The sequence below is a fragment of the Miscanthus floridulus genome, chromosome 7 (genome assembly GCF_019320115.1).
Source record: "Miscanthus floridulus cultivar M001 chromosome 7, ASM1932011v1, whole genome shotgun sequence".
Lineage (NCBI taxonomy): Eukaryota > Viridiplantae > Streptophyta > Magnoliopsida > Poales > Poaceae > Miscanthus > Miscanthus floridulus.
The window spans coordinates 26,953,254-26,974,608 of NC_089586.1; the positions used below are offsets into that span (position 1 = coordinate 26,953,254).

The 21,355-nt window shown below is 43.8% G+C and overlaps 1 protein-coding gene across 1 annotated transcript; it reads right to left on the reverse strand.

The window, feature by feature from the left end:
* Positions 1-655: 655 nt before the first annotated feature.
* LOC136462908 (gallate 1-beta-glucosyltransferase 84A24-like) lies at positions 656-2,542 on the reverse strand. The gene has a single exon (XM_066461956.1). The coding sequence runs from the start codon at positions 2,317-2,319 to the stop codon at positions 856-858; it is 1,464 nt and encodes a 487-aa protein (XP_066318053.1). The 5' UTR covers positions 2,320-2,542; the 3' UTR covers positions 656-855.
* Between the last annotated feature and the right edge of the window lie 18,813 nt (positions 2,543-21,355).

A 21,355-nucleotide genomic window follows, 5' to 3' on the forward strand; every position in this document is an offset into this window, starting at 1 on the left:
ACTAGTTGTTAGCTCTAGCTAATTATTAGCCGGATAAAATATAGTTAGCTAAGAATTAGCTATGGGATGTTTCACTAAGCTAATAGATACAAAGATCCATAGTCAGAGATTAGAATGCCCTCTTATTTCTGTCTCTCCCACCTAGACCACTTCCTCTCCCCCTCTTTGATCATTCTCTCCTACACAGCTACACATGGATAAAAATGACTTGTCTCATCTATTAGTCCTTGTTACGTAGTATTGCTCAACTAATAATAAGCTACATAACTAGTTGAGCTCTTAGCTAAAAACTAGACCATTTATTAACTCATAGGTTTGAATCAACTAGAACTATTTATTAAGAGCATCTCCAACAATATTTTTTTGAACTAGCTCTCTAAATTTTTGTTTGGAAAACCATTCTCATAAAATCCCTCTCTATATTTTCAACCCATTAATCTTGTTCAACAATTTGAAGAGCTAGTTCGGCTCTCTATTTTTTTATTAGGGAAAACTAGAGACAGAAAATGAAAATATTGAAAATCGATCAAGTTCAAAAAAAAATACCACGTGACACCAGTGAGCCCGTGATTCTCGCGACCACCGAGCAGTCGAGCAGAGTATTCTGAGCTCGTTTGGTTCACAGTACAACAGCCTCACATTTTGCGCGGCCACAGACACCCCAAAGCCCAAACCAGACGTGTCACCTCGGAATGTTCCATGCACACTCGACGAACACAAAACAAAAGCCGTCAACACGGTGGAACAAGCAAAATTTGGTTCGTACTATCATCAGACGGTGAAACTGTAACAACAGGCAGGATTATTATTCACTTTCAGCTTTCGACTCTGACAACGAGTCCGCTAACCTCAACCTCAACTAGCAGGAGTCAACGACGGCGGCACGACCTTAGCCGCTTGCACGCCACACGCACGCCGTGCCACCTCGTCCACGAACGCCTGGACGTGCGCGTCCGAGGACCCGCCGGGCGCGACGGCCTCCCGCGCAGCGGCGCTCCACCTCCTGGCGCTGGCGAGCATGGCGTCTGCCTCGGGCCCGGCCACGGCGGCGTCCACCGCCTCCCGCACGGCGTCCCGCCGCAGCGGCCCGCCGCGGAGGCGGACCCCCATCCTGAGCTCCTCCACCAGGAACTTGGCGTCCGTGCACTGGTCGCCCCACTGCGGGAACGCCACGACGGGCACGCCCGCCGCGATGGTCTCCAGGGTGGAGTTCCAGCCGCAGTGCGTGAGGAAGCAGGCGGTGGACGGGTGCGCCAGCACGCGGTCCTGGGGGCTCCACGGCACCACCGTGCCGCGCCCGGCCACGGCGTCCAGGAACCCCTCCGGGAGGTGCTCCCGGGTGTCGGGCCGGACGACCCACAGGAAGGGACGCCCCGTGGCGGCGAGCCCGTGCGCCATCTCGCCCACCTCCTCCGCGTTGAGCAGCACCACGCTGCCCACCGACGCGTACACCACGGAGCGCGGCGCCTGCGCGTCCAGCCACTCCACGCAGTCGTCCGCGGCCTTCATCAGGTCGCCGCGCACCGCGCCGTCGCTGCCGTCGTCCTCGATGAGCGGGCCCACGGGGATGAGCTCCGGCGGGCGCGGAGTCACGCCAGGGAGCGCCGCCGCCACGTCGCGCTCCAGCTCCGTGAAGGAGTTGACGAGCACCCACGACGCGCGGCCGATGGTGCGGAACTGCGCGATGATCGCGTCCACCAGCAGCTTGTACCGGTTGGACGGGAGCAGGAACGACGGCACTTCGGCGACGGACATCTCGGGGAGGCCCGGCAGCGTGAACCGCGCGTCGGGGTCGTCCTCGCGCGGGAACTCCACGAGGCCGTGCACGTGGTGGTAGTAGAGCGAGAACACCGCGCACGACTGCACCCACAGCACCGCGGACGGGATCCCGGCATCGGCGGCCACGTCGGCCGCCCACGGCATGAACGGGTTCACCACCACGCACGCCACGGGCCTGCCATCCCGCGCCTGCCGCGCGAGCAGCTTCGCGAACGCCGGCGGCCCGTCCTTGGCGAGGTGCCGCATCAGGTCGTCCAGGTCGGGGCCGGGGTCCTCGTCGTCCAGGAACTCGAACCGGACGCGGCCCCGCCCCACCGGCACGCCGTCGCCGCCCGCCGACACGCCCGCGGACGCGGCCAGCTTCGCGCCGACGGTGGAGACCGAGGAGAAGGTCACCAGGAGGCCCTTGGCCGCGATGCGCTTCGCCAGGCGGAGCATCGGGTTCACGTGGCCCTGCCCCGGGAAGCAGATCAGGAGCAGGTGCGGCGGGGAGCTCCCTGCTGCCACGGTGGTGGGCGCGGCCGCTGCTTCCTCTCCCATGGATCGGAATCGGACCTCTGCCACGTCTTAGTCGGCCTCCCCTGAGCTGGCCGGCAAAGTGCACTAATGCACCCGTGAATCACCTTACGGGCGGCTTGACGAGGACGGAGCTATGGGTCTTTAGCAGCGTGGAGAATACAGTGTTTTTATACCGACACATGAATAATCACAAATCATATATCTGCAAGTCCAAGAGGACACGGTCATCATCACCTGCCTCGCCGCTCGGGACCAGGAAGCTGCACCACCGTCATCTCCGATAAGACGGGGACGCAGACCTTGTTCGATGATAGATATTTTCACTATGTCTATGTACATTGTATCTTGTAGATAGGATTAGTTTCTAGTTTGTAGCTAGCAACTTTGACTCTAGTCTGTTGTACAAGTTAGTTAGTTAGAGCTCAGAAGATTTTATCTATTGTAAACATGACCTCTTGTATAAACAATGGTGGGGCTATTCCCACTACATATAACACGGAACCGAAAACTCAAAAGGGCATCTCGTTAACCCAAATTTCACATGGTACCCGAGCCTGTCTCCTCATGGAACTTTCATCATGTCCTCCTGCTCCGCCGCGCAACACGTCGTCCTTTCCTCCCTCGGTTTCTTGCCGGTCAGCGAAAAACTAACCCGTGGGAACTTCCCACTATGGCGCGCTCAAGTCCTCTCAATCCAAGGAGCGGAGGTCTTCGAGTTCCTTAGCCCTACAGCCAAACCACCAGCCCAGTATCTTCCCAAGAAGAAATCTGATGACACGGAGGAAGAGGTCCCGATCCTGAACAAGTAGTATAGCACATGGGTGGCGAAGGACCAACCAACTGGTACATGGACTCCGGGGCAACGGACCACATCACCAACGATCTGGAGAAGCTCTCCCTCCGCGACAAGTACCATGGAGGGGAGTACATCCACGCCGCCAATGGGTCAGGTATGGAGATCTCACATGTTGGTCATGGTTTTGTGCAGTCCCCCTCACATAAAATTCATCTTCGTAATATTCTACATGTTCATGATGCTAGCAAGAGTTTAGTATCTGTAAATCGTCTCTCTCGAGACAATAATGTTTTTGTTGAATTCCACCCTGATTGTTTTTTCATAAAGGAGTTGGCAACAAAGAAAACACTCCTCACAGGCAAGGCTGAAGGAGGCCTCTACCCTATCAAGTCTTTTTCGAGTAGATCATCATCATCGTCCAATAAACAGGCACTTGGAGCTGTCAAACCCTCTGCGCCCTTGTGGCATAGTCGGTTAGGGCATGCTTCTGTTCCTATTGTTAATCGAGTCCTTCGTAGTCATAATCTTTCTTCTATTCAGGATGTGAACAATAAACAAGTGTGTGATGCATGTCAACAGGGCAAAAGCCATCAGCTGCCTTTTCCAACGTCAACTAGTGTGTCTACTAGTGTCTTGGAGCTTGTGTTTTTTGATGTTTGGGGACCTGCCCCAACTTCAGTTGGTCGATTCAATTATTATGTTAGTTTCATCGATGATTATTCCGAGTTTACCTGGATCTACTTAATTCGCCACAAATCCGAAGTTTTTCAGTGCTTTCGTGATTTCCAAAGTTTAGTAGAAAGGCAATTTGATAAAAAATTCGGGCCATACAAACAGACTGGGGAGGGGAATATCAATCTTTAAATTCTTTCTTTAAGCATGTTGGGATTCATCACTTTGTTTCCTGCCCACACACACACCAACAAAACGGTGCCGCTGAGCGCAAGCACAGGCATATCGTGGAGATGGGCATCACCTTGCTCGCCCATGCATCTATGCCACTCAAATTTTGGGATGAAGCTTTCCAAACCGTTGTTTTTTTTATCAATCGGTTGCCCTCTAAAGTAATCAATTATGATACTCCTCTCCACCGACTCTATGGTCAAGAGCCGAACTACACCCTTCTTCGCACTTTTGGATGCGCTGTTTGGCCTGATCTTCATGCATATAACACACGCAAGCTCCAATTCCGTTTCAAGCGTTGCGTGTTCATTGGCTATAGCAACTCTCACAAGGGGTTCAAGTGCCTAGATCCAGGTGAAGGCCACATATACATATCACGTGATGTAGTGTTTGATGAGGCTGTGTTTCCTTTCTCCACTCTTCATCCGAACGCTGGTGCATGCCTTCGCGCCGAGCTTCGCATTCTACCCGATATCCTCTTAAATCCATCCATGTCATTTGAGGAGGCATTAATCCATGATCAGCACTATGATTCTCCTAACCCAACTGATGCTGGTTTGAGTTCTCGTGTGTGCTCATAGGCTATAGAAAAAAATCCAGACGAAAATGATGTTGGATCCGGCAAAGAAGGTAGTGCTGCCCCCTATCATTTCATGTGTCGCGGCACGGGGAGCAGCACGGGTGCCTAGGCTGATTTGCCTGACGCCGGCGGACAACCTGCGGCAGCATCACCTTTGGGATCATCGCGGACGTCGTCGCACATTGGTTTAGCGCCGACGTCTCTCCCAGGCGCGGGATCTTCTGTGCCAAACACGGACGCGCTCGTCTCTCCTGGGGGCGGTGTGACTTCGCACTCAGATCCGCACAGGGGGGATCGAGAGACTCCGGCTCCCGAGGTCCATTTGCCTGTGGGATCTGGTGCGGATGCCAGCAGATCCGGTGCAGCTGAGGCAACTGCGACTCAGGATATGTCATCAGGATCTAGTGGCGAACATCCAGTTGGTGCTCCATCATGTCAACCTGCTACTCGACTCCAACATGGCATTTGTGAAGCCCAAACAATACACAGATGGTACTGTTCGATGGGGAATGGCTACAGTCGCTACTTCAGAGGAACCAACAAGTGTAAATGAAGCCCTCAAAGATCCAAAATGGGTCTCGGCCATGGATGCTGAACATCAAGCATTGGTTCGAAACAAGACTTGGCACTTGGTTCCACTGCCCAAAGGGAAGAATGTAATAGGCTGCAAATGGGTGTATAAGGTAAAACAAAAAGCTAATGGAACTATTGATCGATAAATGGCTCGGTTAGTAGCTAAAGGATATAAGCAGCGCTATGGAATAGATTATGAAGATACCTTCAGTCCTGTGGTCAAGATAGCTACCATCCGACTAGTTCTTTCCATTGCAGTCACCCAAGGGTGGTCCCTGCGATAGCTAGATGTACAAAATGCTTTCCTCCATGGCATTTTGGATGAAGAGGTCTATATGCATCAACCACCGGGTTATGAGGATAAAACTCATCCTAGGTATGTTTGCAAGTTAGACAAAGCTTTCTATGGTCTAAAACAAGCTCCACGTGCATGGTACGCTAGGTTTTGTGCAAAACTGGTATCCTTGGGGTTCATACCATCAAAGGCTGACACGTCATTGTTTTATTATAATAAGGGAAAACATAAGTTGTTTGTCCTAGTGTATGTGGATGACATAATTGTGGCAAGCTCATCTCCAGAGGCAACTAAGGCGCTACTCAGTGACTTGTAGAAGGAGTTTGCGTTGAAAGATCTTGGGGATCTACATTACTTTCTAGGGATAGAAGTCAAGAAGATCAAGGATGGCCTAATTCTTACACAGCGGAGATATGCATCAGATATCTTGGCTCGGTCAGGGATGAGCAGGTGTAAAGCTATTGATACACCACTGTCCACTACAGAAAAGCTTAGTGCCTATGAAGGACACGCACTAGGGCCAAATGATTCCACCAAATACAGAAGTCTGGTAGGAGCTCTCCAATATTTGACACTCACTCGTCCAGATTTGTGTTTTGCTGTGAATAAAATCTGCCAATATCTGCATGCACCGACTACAACACATTGGAGTGCAGCCAAGCGCATTCTGAGATATGTACAAGGGACATTGAATCTTGGACTTAAGATTGGAAACTCAAAGACAATGAGAGTTAGTGCCTTTTCGGATGCAGACTAGGTAGGGTGCGTTGATGATAGAAGATCCATAGGTGGTTTTGTAGTGTTTCTTGGTGAGAACCTCATTTCATGGAGTGCCTAGAAGCAAGCAATTGTGTCACGCTCAAGCACAGAAGCTGAGTATAAGTCACTTGCAAATGCAATTGTGGAAATAATATGGATTCAAAAGTTGCTAGTGGAACTTAGGGTTCCTCATCCTCCTCAAGCTCGGTTGTGGTGTGACAACCTAGGTGCAAAATACCTCTCTGCCAACCTAGTGTTTCATGCAAGAACAAAGCACATTGAAATTGACTTCCACTTTGTTCGTGAAAGGGTAGCACAGAGGTTATTAGAGATTCGGTTCATCAGTACTAATGACCAGGTAGCAGATGGCTTCACCAAAGCTCTACCGCGTGTAAAACTACGAGAATTCAGAAACAATCTCAACCTTGCATGTGGCTGAGATTGAGGAGGGGTGTTAGATGATAGATATCTTCACCTATGTCTGTACATTGTATTTTGTAGATATGATTAGTTCCTAGTTTGTAGCTAGCAACCTTGACTCTAATCTGTTGTACAAGTTAGTTAGTTAGAGCTAGGAAGATCTTATTTGTTGTAAACGTGACCTCTTGTACAAGCCATGGTGGGGGCTATTCCCACTACAGATAACACGGAACCGAGAACCCAAAAGGGCATCTCGTTAACCCAAATTTCACAGACCTGACACGACCATGGCTTGGCAGACGAACGCAGGCAACGATCCAGTGGACTAAGGGGGTGTTTGGTTCTTTAGTCGCTCCTAAAATTCATGTCACATCAAATATTTAGATACTAATAAGGAGCATTAAATATAGATTAATTACAAAACCAATTACATAGATGGAAGCTAATTTGTGAGATGATTTTTTATGCCTAATTAATCTATCATTAGCACATGTTTACTGTAGCACCACGTTGTCAAATCATGCACTAATTGGGCTTAAAAGATTCATCTCGTAAATTAGTCGCAAGTTATGCAATTAGTTTTATAATTGGTCTATATTTAATACTCCATGCATGTGTCCAAACATTCGATGTGATAGGAATTTTAGGAGCGACTATAGGAACCAAACAGGGCCTAAAAATCCATATGTTTTTAGTGCTAAAACACACGTGTATTTATAGCATTTCTGTTATTTTATACAAGGGGAGAGGAAATCAGTTCGGGCAACGATGACGTCGGGCGTGACCATGTCACTGGGCTTGTGGCATGTCACTAGGCTTGTCCACAACGCAGATACGCTACCACAAGACAATTCATTCTCGTACTTCTCTCAGCTCGGATTTGTCACGCACAAACAAGAATCATCGGACAACACAATTTAGGTTGCCGCGTATGATTGTTTTGCATTTAAGATCTACCAATTTAAGTTGAGTACGAAGACACTCCCTCCCTACCACAAGGCAGCTTTGACTCTTAAGACTCTTATCAAGAGCCACACATTTTAAGGTCACGTGGAGCTATCCATGCTAAAAGCTATGGTTAAAAGTTAGCACTATTGGAGCAGTTATCTTAGAGTCATTAATTAGTTCTAACCCGTTGGCTGTGTCCTAAGTTAGATTTTGTCAAGTTTTGGTTAAGTTTTTATAGAAAATACATAAACATCTGCAACATCAGATACGGTTTATTAAATACACCATGCAATATAGTTTGACAGTGTATTTATCCGATACAGTGGATGTTGATATACTTTTCTATAAATTTGTTCCAAAGTAGAGAACTTGGCTTAGGGTGAAACTAAAATGACTTATAACTTGAAATAGAGTAGTAAAACATAGCCAGATGCAAAATTTAAAAACCTGATACATGATGATTACATACTAGTATGTTCCAATAATCATGTAAAACCAACCATTTGCTCAAAGTAAATGAGAGATAAGACTTGGTACAAGAGGATATGGCTAATCCATTCTGGTTTGTGTAGGAAACAAGCATCCACTCCGATAAAATAGTTGTAATTCACACAAAAAAATGGTAAATCATACATGCACGTATACGTGTTGTATTGTACCAATGCAGACTCATGCATGCCCGTACACTTACCCTTATGAACATATGCACACACACTCTATACCTAGCTATGAGCACCTCTAAATTCGCATGATAATTATTTGATGTAAATGTAATACAAAAAAGAGCTTGGATACCTGAAAAGTAAATACAATGATATAAGACCATATACAGTATGATGATTTATCCATTTTTACGATGGACAAGCGCAACCGTGGTTGGAATATGAACGCCCTTCTAGATGATTGTGTGCATGATTCGATTGGCCAGTGCCATTTGTGCACTTTGGGGGATGTGTATGATGTTGGGTGGAAAACGTGGAAGGATGGTGACATTAATAAGGATATCACAAAAATGTGGCGCTGATTTGCTGAATCCGGAGAGGGACTAGGACTGTATGTACCGCATAGCCAACGGTGAATGGCTGAGGATGACGCAAAAAAAGAAAAAAAAAGCCAGCAAACCATACAACGAGGCAAACGCAACAAAGAGAATCCAGTAGTCCACATCGACGAAGCAAATGGTCACTACAGATGACGCCGGCGTTGGGGAGGAGCTGGATAATTTATAAGTAAGTTTTTTTGTTTAAGGAATCACTTCATTTTAAATAATGAGATAGTACATTATGTGCCTATTCTTAAATAATTTAGTGGAATAACTCTATTTCTCTCACACTATTACTAACCATTAGGTTTGCAAGGACGAATAAGATGACGATAAGTCAACTCATTATGTTCTACAAATTAACCAAGCAAAAAAAAATGTAAGATAATGAACTATTTCATCCTCAAACTCATTATTTTAGAATGATGTGATATTGACATTCTACTTCTACTTAATGAAACACGTGCAATAATAACATGTTCATGAAAAAAAAAACTCAAACCAAAGATCCTATCGATGCCTCAAACAATATATACCTGCGGCTTCTGGAATGAAGAAGGGTTCACTTGGACTAGGCAGGCACCATACCGGTGCGGCGCCGGCCGTGTTCTGCTCTGGCGCGGGGGTGTTTGATGCAAAGACTAAAGTTTAACAGGTGTCTCATCGGATGTTACATGGAATGTCGCATGTGGGTGTTTAAATACTAATAAAAAAATAAATTACAGAATCCGTCAGTAATCCGTGAGACAAATTTATTAAACCTAATTAGTCCATCATCAGCACATGTTTACTGTAGCACCACACTGTCAAATCATGGATTGATTAGACTTAAAAAATTCATCTCGTAAATTAATTTTAATCTATATATTTAGTTTCGTAATTAGTCTATATTTAATACTCTATATATGTATTCAAACATCAAGTTTAGAGGTCGAACCAAAACACACTTGTGGTCTGCCGTGTGCGCCGTGCGGACCGATCCTCCCATCCGTGCAAATTTAGGATATCGAACCAAACACCCTGCGTGGTCTGCCGTGTAAGCCGTACGGACCGATCGTCCCATCCGTGCATCGCCATCGACGCTACCGCCGCGCGCGGCCGCATGAGTCCACCTCGTGGTGAGCCCAGCAGTGACGCAGCGCCGTTTGGCCGCTACCCCGGACGGAGGAGGCTTCTTCTCCGTTCCGTTCGTTCCGTGCGCGGCTCATCTGCTCCCATCCGTCATGCGGCGACGCCCAACACAAGTTTTTTCTCCATATGCATGCTTCTGGAAGCCACAACAGCACGAGTCGTGCAGCAACAACACGAGCCATTCTCAAGTAACCTTACTCGCTAAGTTAATGGCGACTTCTGGATCGATCGGTCGGTTCGAGGGAGCCTGCTAGCAGCATATTCGGCGAAAAACTGCTATAGCTACAGATGGCGAAGCCAGGTTTTGTTTGCTGCCGAAGTAGAGCACGGAGCCTAGCTAGAGGCCGGTCTAGCTAGCATTTGGACGAAGGAGAAGGCAATGCTGCTTCGTGCTCCCGTCTTGCGTTGCGTGTAATTTTTACACATATATATAACGTTTTCACGGCGACTTTGGCATATGGAACACTTGTTAATTTGTCACAATTCATTTGTCGTATGTGTCGCCTGCCGTGTACTGCTGGCCTAGTACATATTTATTCAGTTCGGTTGCCATGTGGGTATGGATGAAAACGGTACGGATATTTATTCGACCGTCCGTTCGACCGAACAAATATGAATACTTATCTAGATAGTTACTCGGATATCCGTATTTTTTTTCGGATACGGATAATAAAACGGATATCTTAGACGGATATCAAATACGGATATAATATCATCGATATCCGGCGGATATCGGATAATCCGATTAAGTATCGGATATATCCGGATATTCCAAACGGATATTATCCGGATATTATTCAAACGACCTTGGATGGAGAAATGATCTAAAATTTAAACCGTCCAAACTTTCTCAAATGGAAAGTTGACCAAAACAACAATTGTAGATCTTGATGAGTTGAACAAACTTGGTATTCAAAACTTTTCAATTTAAAGTCATTTAGAGTTCATAATACTATAGTCAAAGTGTTGTTGTTTTCATTTGACCAAATTTGACTTGGTCAAACTTGCTCAAATGAGACACTAAATGACCTCAGATGAAAAAACTCTGAATACCAAGTTTGATCATCTTAGCAAGATCTACAATTTTTACATAGCTCATTTTCCCATTTGAGAAAGTTTTATCAAACACTAGTCACAAATTCTTGAATCTCATATAGACTTTCTAAAACTATGTCACACACTTGTGAAATTTGAACTACATTTCATTCAAACTTTCTCAAATGAAAAAATGGCCTATATAAGGATTGTAGATCTTGATGATCTGAACAAACTTGGTATTCAAAACTTTTCAATTTGAGACAATCTAGGGTTCCGAAAACTAGTTTGTAGGCGTCGAAATTTAAAAATCACAAATTTGAACCATCCAAACTTTCTCAAATGGAAAGTTGACCAAAACAACAATTGTAGAGCTTGATGAATTGAACAAACTTGGTATTCAAAACTTTTCAATTTGAAGTCATTTAGAGTTCATAATACTAAAGTCAAAATGTTGTTTTTTTCATTTGACCAAACTTGACTTGGTCAAACTTGCCCAAATGAGACACTAAATGACCTCAGATGAAAAAACTCTGAATACCAAGTTTGATCATCTCAGCAAGATCTACAATTGTTACATAGCTCATTTTCCCATTTGAGAAAGTTTTATCAAACACTAGTCACAAATTCTTGAATCTCATATAGACTTTCTAAAACTATGTCACACACTTGTGAAATTTGAACTATATTTTATTCAAACTTTCTCAAATGAAAAAATGGCCTATATAAGGATTGTAGATCTTGATGAGCTGAACAAATTTAGTATTCAAAACTTTTCAATTTGAGACAATCTAGGGTTCCGAAAACTAGTTTTTAGGCATCAAAATTTAAAAATCATAAATTTGAACCGTCCAAACTATCTCAAATGGAAAGTTGACCAAAACAACAATTGTATATCTTGATGGGTTGAACAAACTTGGTATTCAAAACTTTTCAATTTGAAGTCATTTAGAGTTTATAATACTAGAGTCAAAGTGTTATTTTTTCATTTGACCAAATTTGACTTGGTCAAACTTGCTCAAATGAGACACTAAATGACCTCAGATGAAAAAACTCTGAATACCAAGTTTGATCATCTCAGCAAGATCTATAGTTATTACATAGCTCATTTTCCCATTTATGAAAGTTTTATCAAACACTAGTCATAAATTCTTGAATCTCATATAGACTTTCTAAAACTATGTCACACACTTATGAAATTTGAACTACATTTTGTTCAAACTTTCTTAAATGAAAAAATGTCCTATATAAGGATTGTATATCTTGATGATCTGAACAAACTTGGTATTCAAAACTTTTCAATTTGAGACAATCTAGGGTTTCAAATACTAGTTTGTAGGCGTCGAAATTTAAAAATCATAAATTTAAACCGTCCAAACTATCTCAAATGGAAAGTTGACGAAAATAATAATTGTAGATCTTGATGAGTTGAACAAACTTGGTATTCAAAACTTTTCAATTTGAAGTCATTTAGAGTTCATAATACTAGAGTCAAAGTGTTGTTTTTTTATTTGACCAAATTTGACTTGGTCAAACTTGCTCAAATGAGACACTAAATGACCTCAGATGAAAAAACTCTGAATACCAAGTTTGATCATCTCAGCAAGATCTACAATTGTTACATCGCTCATTTTCTCATTTGAGAAAGTTTTATCAAACACTAGTCACAAATTCTTGAATCTCATATAGACGTTCTAAAACTATATCACACACTTATGAAATTTGAACTATATTTTGTTCAAACTTTCTCAAATAAAAAAATGGCCTATATAAGGATTGTAGATCTTGAATCCATGACCATGACTCCATGAGCCCCATGAAGCCATGAGCTTGGCTATTTCTACTCATGCCGTGAAGATTGATGCTTGTATGATGTTTGATGTATGATGTATCCGTATCTTTATCTTTATCTTATTTGTTGCTGTACTCTTTAGTCTTTTGGCTTAATCTAGATGGATTATGGACTCATAGAGTGGTGTAATGGTTTGCGCACGTATGATATATATATATATATATATATATATATATATATATATATATATATATATATATATATATATATATATATATATATATATATATATGCTGCTTTTACTCAATATCCGAATAGATATTTGTATCCGACCTTCTCCGAATCCGATTCATACCGTATTCGATACTCATTATTCGTATCCGTAACCGAGTCAATCCGTATTCGTATATGTATCCGAACGCTATCCGTGTCCGAATCCGAATCCGAACAGAAATATGAAAACAAATATAATATGAGTGATATCCGTTCGTATCCGATCCGTTTTCATCCATACATGTGGGGTACGTAATATGCATGTCCAGTCCAATCCCAGCAAATGGAAGACTGACTGAACATGCATGGGTACGTTTGCGTTGAATGCAGTTTACACTGTTGGAAGATAATTAAGGCGATGGTAACCATAAGTCCTGGTGGTGACAACTCTACTCAATAGTTTTTTAGTACTGGATGATCGTCTGTTTAGCCCTTGTCAATATATAACAACCGTCCAATAACCGACCGCCAAAGTGGTGAGAAAGAGAGAAATAAACTAGCATCAGCTATGAGTATGCGATCGAGGCCTTTTGAATCTTGGAACGGATGCCTTTTGCACAGTGTACCCTTGGCAGAGGATCTACATCTAACTGCAGCTGCGTTTTCTTCTTCCTCATGTTGTTTGCGTGCAGAGCTTTTTTCTTCCTCGTGTCGTTCAAGGCAGGCTTGCGCTCGTCCTCGCCCCTGTCACCGTCCACTGCCCCGCTGAGGCGCAACCCTAACGCGCCCGCGGCGGCCGCCTTCTTTCCCTCCCCTCCCTCTTCCGCAGTGAGCTCTGGTCATAGAGCTCCTCCTCCACCGTCGCCAGGGCCCAATACTACTACACGCATGATTTGGAGGATGATCGTTGTTATATATTGACAAGGGCCCAATAACTTTCGTTTTTGTTGTTTCTCCATTTTAGGCCATTTGAAAAATTCAAATTTCAAATATGAGAAATTCAAGCGTAGTTTTTCTTGACAAAATGATTTCAAATGAAAAAGTTATCAACTACAAAGTTCTATAACTTTTTGAGATCTACAACTCTTGTTTTGGTTGTTTCTCCATTCGTGGTCGTTTGAAAAATTCAAATTTCAAATTTGATAAATTCAAACACAGTTTTCCTTGATAAAATGATTTCAAATGGAAAAGTTCTCAACTACAAAGTTCTATAACTTTTCGAGATCTACAACTTTTATTTTCATCATTTCTTCATCCTAGGTCGTTTGAAAAATTCAAATTTTAGTACTTAATTTTTACTATTCGGTGTCTCCCGTCGCCCCTATAAATAGGGTCATTTATAGGGACGGCTTATAGCACCACCAACATTGTAGGGGTGCCTCGTTTAGGGAACCATTTGTAGGAGGCGCTTTTAGATTGAGTCGCCCCTTAAAAAAAGAGGTGTTGCCACTAATATAGCAGAGCTCACTACTGGCGGATCCAAAACTATTTATACATGTGTATGTTAGTACAGCCAGTGGCAAAGGCTAGTGAAAATCGCGAACTTCACAGACGTCTTATATGGAACCACCACTACAAGGCCCCCACCAGTCAGCCACCTGCCCGCTCCGTCGAATTCACAAGTCACAACATTTTTCGCGCACTTCACGGCCAGCAAGATTTGAACCCGCGACCTTTCCTCGCGCGATACTCCTCTAACCACTGCACCCCACACTCACTTGTGTCTATAATGGATTTTCTTTCTCCTCATATTATCCTCAACCGAGTTTAAATTGATTGTTTGAGACCCTAAATGAATTCAAATAAAAAAGTTATCGATTACGAAGTTGCATAACTTTTTGAGATTAACTTTCATTTTGGTGGTTTCTCCATCCAAGGTCGTTTGAAAAATTCAAATTTTAAATTTAAAAAATTTAAACATAGTTTTCCTTGACAAGATGACTTTAAATAAAAAAGTTGTCAACTATAAAGTTGCATAACTTTTTGAGTTCTACAACTTTTGTTTTGGTTGTTTCTCCATCCGAGGTTGTTTAAAAAATTTGAATTTTGAATTTAAAAAAATGAGAACTTCAAACAAGATTTTAAAACAGCAAATGATTTCGGCTACAAAAGTCATCAACAACAAAGTTGTAGAACTCATCAAGGTCTACAACTTTTATTTCGGTCATTTCTTCATCCAACAAAATGATAGTCTACATTATTCACAAATTTATAAATCTCTCACATAGTTTATAAAACTATATAAGAGATATGTCATTTGTGAATAGTGTTTACTACCACTTTGTCGGATGAAGAAATAGCCAAAATAAAAGTTATAGATTTTGATGAGTTCTACAACTTTTATGTTCATGACTTCTTCAGCTGAAATCATTTGATGTTTCAAAATGCTGTTTGAAGTTGTCATTTTTGAAACTCAAATTTTGAAATGTTCACAAGAAAATATGACCAAAATATTAGACGTAAGAACACAATAAATTGATAAAGCATGATTTTACAAAATTTTAGGAAAAAAATCAAGTAATTTGAAGATAGTACGAGAGAGAAAGACTAGTTACAAGTTTTAGTCAGAGATTAAAAAGAGAGACCAGAGTTCTTCGACCATTTAAAAATTGAATTTCAAATAGCATTTTGAAACATCAAATGATTTCAAATGGAAATGTTGTAAACAACAAAGTTCTATAACTTTTCGAGATCTACAACTTTTATTTTGGTCATTTCGTCATCTGAGGTTATTTGAAAAATTAAAATTTTATTATTTAATTTTTAGTATTCGACGTCTATTTGTAGTGACGCTAGGTTATGAAAACCGCCACTATAAATACATTTTTACCAGCTGTTTTCTTAAGGCTACTGTCAGTAGAAATCATGTATTTTTACCGATGGTAAACTTAAGAAAACAGCCAGTAAAAATAAATTCACACTGGCGGTTCATGATCTGGACCCACAGTTTTACTTCTATGGCGCATGCTCTTTCCAAACCACCAGTGAAAAAAGGGTGACGCCAAGAGAAAGCACCAGTGTACTGGTGTGCTACGAATTCTTTCTGTAGTAGTGCTAACCACTCCACCGCTGTCCCACTGTCTGGCCAGCCTTCCTCCCCCGAACCCCCTTCTATACCCACAAGAGATGGAGAAGAAGAGGGAGAGTCGGAGAGAAAGGGCGCTGATGATGATCTTACCCGATGCCGGTAAGATCCTCGCCGGAACCCTAGCCATGAGCGTGGGCACGGTTGGCGCGTGAGCACGGGCACGGTCATTGGCTGGGGCGCGGGTGACTAACGGATAAGCAGGTTATCAGTCGCTTGCGTTCGAGTATTCCTGTTTGCATATTGGCTCCTTTTGATTCAAAAAATAAAGCGTCATTTTTATAGTATATTATATATCCGATTCTCTCGTGGTCAAGCTTTTTTATGTTTACGAGAATATACAACTATTTACTTATATACACCATACAGATGCATGTTATTACATTCATCATAAAAGAATTCTTTCAAAATATTATATCATTATATCATTTATTTGAAAAGTTGTTATCTTTTCCCACAAATTATTGGTCAAATTAAGCTGCATCTTGTATTCTTGTATAGTCTCGGCTGTGAGCCTGCGCTTCTTCGGTGTCTGGCCGACCGATCCCAATGCTGAAAACTGAAATCATCAGTACGTAGCTCACCAGGCCATAGGCCATATTTTCGGACCTATGTAAAGATGGCAACGGGGCGGATTCGGATCGGGTGGAGTCTCCGCGGAACCAAAACCGAAATCCGAAAGTAAAACCCGAATCCGCCCCGAACCGCGATTCGGGTGAAAATCTATCCCCGAAACCGAAACCCGTGGATCCCCGAAACTCGACGGATTAACCGAAACCCAAGAAAATTACAACAGATCAACAGACAGAGCAATACAAAACATGATATATTAGCATAATAGCTTGCTGATTCCAAAAGTACTAGCAAGTAGAAGCAGGCTACCAGGTAACCGATAGCCATGTCCAGATTCTAGAACCAGAAACATCAAACATGCAAGTTCAGTACAGCACTACTACAGCAGTACAGCTCACATATTACAGATTTACAGCCCAAACAAGTAAGAGTTTTTTTTTTATCAAATAGATATGCAACTTGAGACAATCATCTTCACTTGAGGCACACACTGTCCAGATTACAACAAAGTTCATCATTCATCAATTATGGTGGACTCATCTTCATCCTGTGAAATAAAAATAGGGACTAGCTCATTACTTGAATGTTCAATGCATTGTAAATTCACAAGTTAAATATAGAAGGAAACAACAGCAGTACCATTTCTTCATCTTTTTCATCAAGACAAGTCATCAAAGCACCAACAAAAGATGAATGAGACCCTGCATGGATATAATATTCACAAATTAGTTTTACAACTTAAATAGAATGAAGACCACATACTTACAGAAATTGCACTTACCTAACATGTCGTTATGAGACCATGCTTGCATACACATAAGTGCCTCAATCATTGATGGTGCAAGCCTACTACGATGTGGACTGATTATTCTCCCACTAGTGCTAAAGGCTGACTCGGATGCCACCGTTGTCACAGGAATAGCAAGAACATCACGTGCAATTTTTCGTAATGTTGGGTATTTGAGCCCTGCAACTTGCCACCACTGTATGATATCCAAATCTGGTGTCCTAGGCAGCAGTGGCTCTTCCAAGTATAAATCCAACTCTGTTCGCACATAAGTGGAGGTCACAACTGGTATTTTGTACATCCAATCATCAAAAGTGTCCATCCAATCTTCATCGTCCCTCAGAGTAGGAGCTCTAGGTCTAGTTTCAGCACCATCTGTTGTGGCAACATCCTCAACAGTATCTTGATATTCCAAAACCAAATTATACAAAAAGTCTTTCACTTTGTTGGAAGATTCCACAGCTACACTTTCTGACCCATGAATTTTATGAAAAAGAGCATTCAACAGATGTAATTTAAACCTAGGATCCAGGACAGCAGCAACAGCCATCAAACCATGCACATCTGACCAATACTTGTTGAATTTATTTTTCATTTTAATAGACATTTCTTCTATCTTAGGAATATCACTGCTTAGCCACTTCCTAATTGCCATAAAAATGTTGCATATTTTGGAAAAGAAAAGGTTGGCTGTCACATATTTAGTACCTGATAGTACCTCAGTTACATCATAGAACATCTTCAACCTATCACAAAGCTCTCTAGCAAACTTCCAATCTTCTGCAGATGGAACACATGGAGCACGAGAAGCAAGACGCTCAAAAACATCTTGGTAAAGTAGTGCAGTGCTAAGCATAGTATAAGTAGAGTTCCATCTAGTTTTGCAATCAAGAGCAATTCTTTTTTCATATTTTCCTTTCATTTGTGCTGCCATTTTCTCAAACTTCTCATGTCTTTTAGGAGTTGCAGACCAATATGCAACACTATCACGCACTTTATCAATTCCCTTCTCCATGACATTCATTCCATCTTTTACAATCAAATTTAAAATATATGCAGCACAACGCATATGAATTAATTTCCCCTTCAACATACAAGAGCGGAGTGGTAACTTGCCTTCTATAGCAGCCTTATTCTTTGAAAGGTCATCACCATCGGTGCCGATCATAGTCTTCATGAGGTTATCATTGACACTACAATTATCAAGAGTTATAGTGGACAGATTCCTCTCAATATGTCAATCTAGGAGAACTTCATGAAGAACCTCTGCTATAACCTCTGCTGTATGTGGTGCTGGAACATAAATAAACCTACAACAATAAAATATGTTAAGTGATTGTGCTGGACAGATTGGTCTCTATAGGCAAAATGCATGTTAAGTGATTGTACTGGACACAAAATTATACAATTTATTGTTACCTAATAAGAAAACTTTTTAGCTTCCAATCATCATCAAGAAAATGGGCTGTAACTGCCATGTAACCTTTCCTCTGGTGGTTTGCTGTCCACAAGTCCGTAGTAACAGCAACACGAGAACTCAATTTCTTGATATAATTCACCATGGATTGCTTTTGAACTTGATACATATCAAAGATATCCTTCCTGATTATGTTTCTAGACACTAGTTTGAATGTTGGTTGCAATGCAGCACAAAACTTTTTAAATCCCGCGTGGTCCACCATGGAAAGAGGATACTCATGGACAATGATCATTAAAGCTAATTCTTTCCTAGCAACATCTTGATCAAACACATACTTCTCTAATGTGACTGAGCCATCCTTTGGGTTTGCAGATAATTTAAGAGAAGACTGTGTTAAATCCTTTCTACAAGCTCTATCCTGACATATGGCTATGTGATTCTTCAAATGAGTTGTACCATTTCTTGTTTCCCCACCTAAATCTCTCTTACACCATATGCATCTTGCTTTCCAAACCCCTTTTACATTAATCAAATCAAAGTCTTTCCATACTTCAGATCTTAGCTTCCTCTTACTACCAACAGGGACATTATCTTCTACCTCTACCACATCAGTGTTACCTATGGTTGCAGAATCAGTTGTCGGTGCTGCTGAATCGGTTACGGCAGGCGGTGTTGCTGACTCGGATGCAAGACGAGGACGCCTTGGAGGACAAGAACCCACAGATTGAGATACAGCAGCAGCTTGAGATCCACTTGTATCACCAGGAGTCGACATTGCTCACCCTTCCTGACAAATGAAAAAGGACCATACATTATTACATGGTCACATGACAAGATTGAGAAAATGGAACATACAGCAGCTTAAGATCTAGGGGAGGGATGTGCCGTCGTACCTGGCCTGTTGGATTCGCCGGCGAGGTCGGAACTCGGAAGGTCGGCGAGGCTGGCAAGGTCAGCGAGGACGCGGACTAGGGTCGCAGACTGATGAGGCGGCAAGGCCGGCGAGGGTGCCCGTCGAGGGCTCGCTGGCTCGGGGCGCCAGGTGGGAGCGGGCGTGCGGCCGCCCGGCGCCGTGCAGGTCGAGACCGCCGCCGTGCGCCGGTGCCGCACTGCCGCGATCCAGGCGACCAGCGTCCAGCGGTCCCGCAGTCGCACTCGCGGTCCCGGACTGCGGACTCGCCAGCGGCCAGTCGCGGAGACGCGGACTCGCGGTCTCTCGTAGTCGCGCTACGCCGGCTGCGGTCTACGGACTCGCGCGACGCGGACGCCGGCTGCGGTCCTGCGGCTGCGGATGAGGGTCTGAGGGGTGAGGGTTCCTATTTCAAGCAATATATACTAGGGTTTCTTAGCTGGGCTTTTAGTGGGCTACATATTCGGGGCCCCGATGGAGTATCCACGGGTGAAAAATAGAGTCCGCCCCAAACCCGCAAAGTTTTGGGTATCCGAACCCGCAAATCCGTGGGTGAAAAACAGGCACCAAAACCGAGACCCGAGAACCCGAAACCCGCGGATATCCACACCAAACCCGATCCGCTGCCATTTTTAGACCTATGGAAGACTTGTCGGGCTAGGACCGCGAGAACGACGTGCCAATTAATAAAGACTTTAAAAACACATTTATAGGTTACCTAATTTATTAAATGGTGCACATGGTGTGTATTTTATGTTTAATCCCTCGCATCTAGGCCAGTCTTAATGGGGATTTCATAGAGTTTCATGGATATTAAATATGCTGACACGGCACTGTCTTGATGAAGAGAGAGAAGATAAAAGTTTTATGGGAGTAGAGAGAGTTTCATGGGGATGAAACTCTTCTGCACTGTTTCCAAAATATGGATGTGTTGAAAACTAAGAGATGAGATGAAACCTCCATTGAGACTGGCCTTACTGCTCTAGCTAAGAAAATAGACCCTAGCTCACTTCTCCTTCTGTGTCTTCCTCTCCCATGGTAGGAAGTCCAGATGGCGGGATCCGACTATATGGACCCGTGGGGGAGGCTGAGGCAGTGTTCGAGCGGACGAGGTCTACCCTCCTCCTTGGCCACAGCGTTGTGCGCGGCGCACCTGCACCGCACCTAGGCGTGGAGCGTGAAGTGGCATAGTGCATGCGGTTGCCAAGCGCATGGGAAGCAGTGGCGGCACACCACGTCCATGCATCATCGGCGATGCTGACCCCAGCCTCACGCCCGAGCATCGTCACACTGCATTGGCCTTCAAGAATATCCACTTATGCATGTTGGTGAGCCGCTGCGCCAACATGGCCGGCGCGAGAGCGTGCTAGAAGGAGATATCAAGGGCCGCGCTTGAATGCCGTAACGGGCGCATCTTGCCTTTGGCTATCGTCGCTGCCCGCGAGGCCGCTCGCGCTGCTAGCAGGGAAGCCCGTTGTGCCGCTTGCAGGGCCGTCCGCGCTGCCCGCCATGGCAGCCCTGTGCTCTCGCACCTCGTTGACGCGTCGATCTTGGCTAGGCCACATGGCGTGCGGAGCAGATGCGCTCGGCCACAACCACAATCATCGCCTCACGTGTGGGGGCCAGAGCGGGGATGCAGGAGCCACCATCTCGCATAGGCATGGGAGGGGTAATTATGGCGGTATGGCCATGATCAACTATGGCGGTATGGCCATGATCGCGGGCTGACCACGCATGCAGGGTCAGCTAGACATCGTGTTCGCTGGTTTGTGCTGGTGCTGGTTTGGACTGACTG

What these genes read in the sequence shown, in the direction of transcription:
- LOC136462908 (XM_066461956.1), bottom strand. Translation starts at nt 2,319, where the DNA reads ATGGGAGAGGAAGCAGCGGCCGCGCCCACCACCGTGGCAGCAGGGAGC.